Consider the following 2,970-nt stretch of genomic DNA (forward strand, 5'->3'; position numbering starts at 1 on the left):
AGGAATGCCCATCTCTCTTCTGACTTTCATTCCAAAAGCAAGGCATTTCAAATAAGAGTGCTCTCAAGGTATGTGAGCACATTTTTCATAGCAAAGACTGAATTCAACTAATTAGGCCAAACTGTTATGCTTAAAGATTATGTCTAACCCACTTCTTTAATACTTTCATTAATCTCTGGAGTAAGAACAAGAAAGAACAGTTATTCTTTAAATACAATTCCAGAAAACACTGTGTGGGCTTGTGCAGCGTGATCGTGAACAAGTCCTCTAGTGTTGAAAGAATTCAGGGCAAATACCAAGAAAAATACATGTACTCGCTCTGTAGCAGCCAACAAAATGCAGCTGTGTACTGTTAAATAAAATCAGCGAAACAAAAGTGGCATGCTTGTAACAGCAGTAACTGCGTGGGTTAGTGAAAAAGAGTCCACTCTTACCCAGGAGCATTTAATGTTTTCTTCTCAGGCTCTCATCTGCACTTAAACTGGAGGATCCCAAAGTCCCTTCATTTGATCTCCTCTACACCAGCATTTTGGGGCCATTATATCAGACAGGTCTGCAAATAGCTTCAAATCAGTTTGGACATGCTCAAGTATGGCAATAGCCCAAGTTGATGGAAACTGTATTCAAGCATAGTTTTACAGGTACTTTATTCAAAGGTGAGTGTCTTGCCCATCACTGCATCTGTGGTTTGCATAGCCTTGGTACACTGGCACAACCAGAATGGCAGCATCTTCCCACCACTTTGAGAAAGTATCACTACGTATGATGCAAAGTATTAGAAAATGAAGTAAACTGTTCTGCTAATTTGCATAAGAGCCTGGAACTTGAAATATGGAGTGAGAAAATTATCGTTCAAGTGAAGTAAAAAACTTTCAGGAAACAACGATGAATAACAGTAGGCATCCAAAGGCTGAAAAGGGTATCAGCAGAAAAGGGAAAGACTGGTTGCTCATTGATTACTTTCCGTACATTACTCTCACTAGAGATAGAAGATAAAATATCTGGCTTCAGTGGACGGAAGGGGAAGGGGAGGGCACGGGGGAAGAAGAATAAAAAGGGAGCCTCTGTATTTTAAAACTCCTTTCTGGGCCCAGATTCTGCTGCTCAAATCTCCTATGAGGTTCTGGCTACTTTCACCCCTTCCACCTTCCCGTACTTAAAAAGAATGTTCTTTATTGTCATCACTCAGCCCATTACTGTGGGCTTAGATAAATCCAATTGTTTCATGTCTTTATCTGCATCAGAATTCAGGAAAGCTCAGAAATATACCACATCAAAAGCACAGCCTAAAATATGGAAGAAATGTTTCTCAGTACTTCGGTATGTTAAGTTATATGAATTCAATGACCGCAATGCACACCACTGATTCAAGCCCCAGTTAGCACCAGTGGACGCTATACAAACTGTGTAACCGCAGAGTTTGGTAAAACACCAGCTTGAAATATGCCTGCTTCCCCAATACAGCATCTTTCTAAACACATGGCCAAACATATGACACTGCTGTACATTGACAAGTCGCTGCGTAATGGTATAGGATGAGCTCCACACGTCCCTTTTCAGTGAAATTTAGCATTTGCTGTTTGGTTTTCCTGATCACTTTTGATTGGAATCTTACAAAAAAGAAAAAATAAAGGCAGCAATCTGCTAGTAATGAATTAACTTGCACTTTGTCTTCCTGATCAAAAAATGCAAACTAAGTGCTGAGGCAGAATAACTTCTATGCCGAAAAATTATAAATCACTCTCCATTGATGCAACGGTCACCTGAAAGCTGATGCTAAAACAACTCTGAAGAACAGTTCCACTTCTTTTAAGCAGAACTGTTTGAGTCATCCAAAAGTACCGAGTACACAAACAGCTAGAAATCAACTCTAGTTTTCAAGAGAAAAAAGAAGCACTGAGCAATGAGATTACTAGAAATCTAATTCCAGTGAGATATTTCAGGAATATTTTCTGATCTATAACTTACCTCTTTGAATTTGTGAGCAAGCTTGCTGGTGTCCACATCACTGGGGGAGAACATGTCATCATTTTCAGGGAGATCGAACACTTCAATAGCCATGTCACCTCCTGGAAGGACAGGTCCCATGTCTTCATCTTCTTCATCTGTAGCATATTCCCCTGTCTTAATTTTATAGCATTTAAGAAATTCCAGTTATCCTTATTAGGCAGAGACCGTTCAAAGAGTAAATAAGCTGCTGTGCAAACACAGCATACTGTATACAAAAAAGGTTATCTTTTTCTTTAGCTATAATCCCAATAATTATGAATTCTACCAGACAAAATACAACTCCACAGTAGTATTTCAGAACATTAAGAGAGAGGAGAACACAGTGTCTTAAGCACTAAGAATTTAGTGCTTACACATTACTGGCTCTATATTTCAATGGTTTTCATCCTTTTCCAAGTGAGGCCTCTTTTCCATAGGAAGACCTCTCCAAATTTATCTCAGATTTAACAAGGAATCTTTTCCAAAGAGAAATGAAAGCAGAATAGGACCGACAGAATCTTGATTAGTCTTTTGTAAGCCATCTGGAGGAAGTAATTCTCCAGTGATAGTCCATGTTGAATTTGAAAATCCATTGGTTTGTTCTTTATAAACAAATTAACGATAGAAAAGTCACACCCACACAGAAAGACAACAGCAGGAAAAAGAAACTGAGTGCCAGAGACAAGTTCAGAGACCAAAGTCAGAGGTTACTGAATTTTCACCCTGCATAAGGAGTTGCTTCTAGCTAGTTTTAAACAGAAAATGCGGGTGATTCTTGGGCTGGTAAACCACAAGATGTGAACAATTTGCTGACAAAACAGAATTTTAAAAAGTCATAAGCTACAATCAGTCTCTCAAGATTAAACAAAATAAAACAATAATATTGAAAAGGAAAAGCTTGCAGTATTAAACCCCAAGTTGCCTAGACAATCTTTTGCACATACACCTGTGCTCATGTCTCCCCATGCCTAAGGTGGGGAG

General features: G+C 38.9%; 1 protein-coding gene across 1 annotated transcript in view; it reads right to left on the minus strand.

Annotated features, from left to right (window-relative positions):
* The window catches only part of PPP1R9A (protein phosphatase 1, regulatory subunit 9A), a 151,340-nt gene that overhangs the window by 36,432 nt on the left and 111,938 nt on the right, over positions 1–2,970 (minus strand). The window contains exon 6 of the mRNA XM_009330504.1: positions 1,969–2,124. Coding sequence (XP_009328779.1) covers positions 1,969–2,124 — 156 coding nt within the window. The remainder of the gene's footprint in view (positions 1–1,968; positions 2,125–2,970) is intronic.

Source organism: Pygoscelis adeliae, unplaced genomic scaffold (assembly GCF_000699105.1).
Source record: "Pygoscelis adeliae isolate BGI_AS28 unplaced genomic scaffold, ASM69910v1 Scaffold27, whole genome shotgun sequence".
Taxonomy (NCBI): Eukaryota; Metazoa; Chordata; class Aves; order Sphenisciformes; family Spheniscidae; genus Pygoscelis; species Pygoscelis adeliae.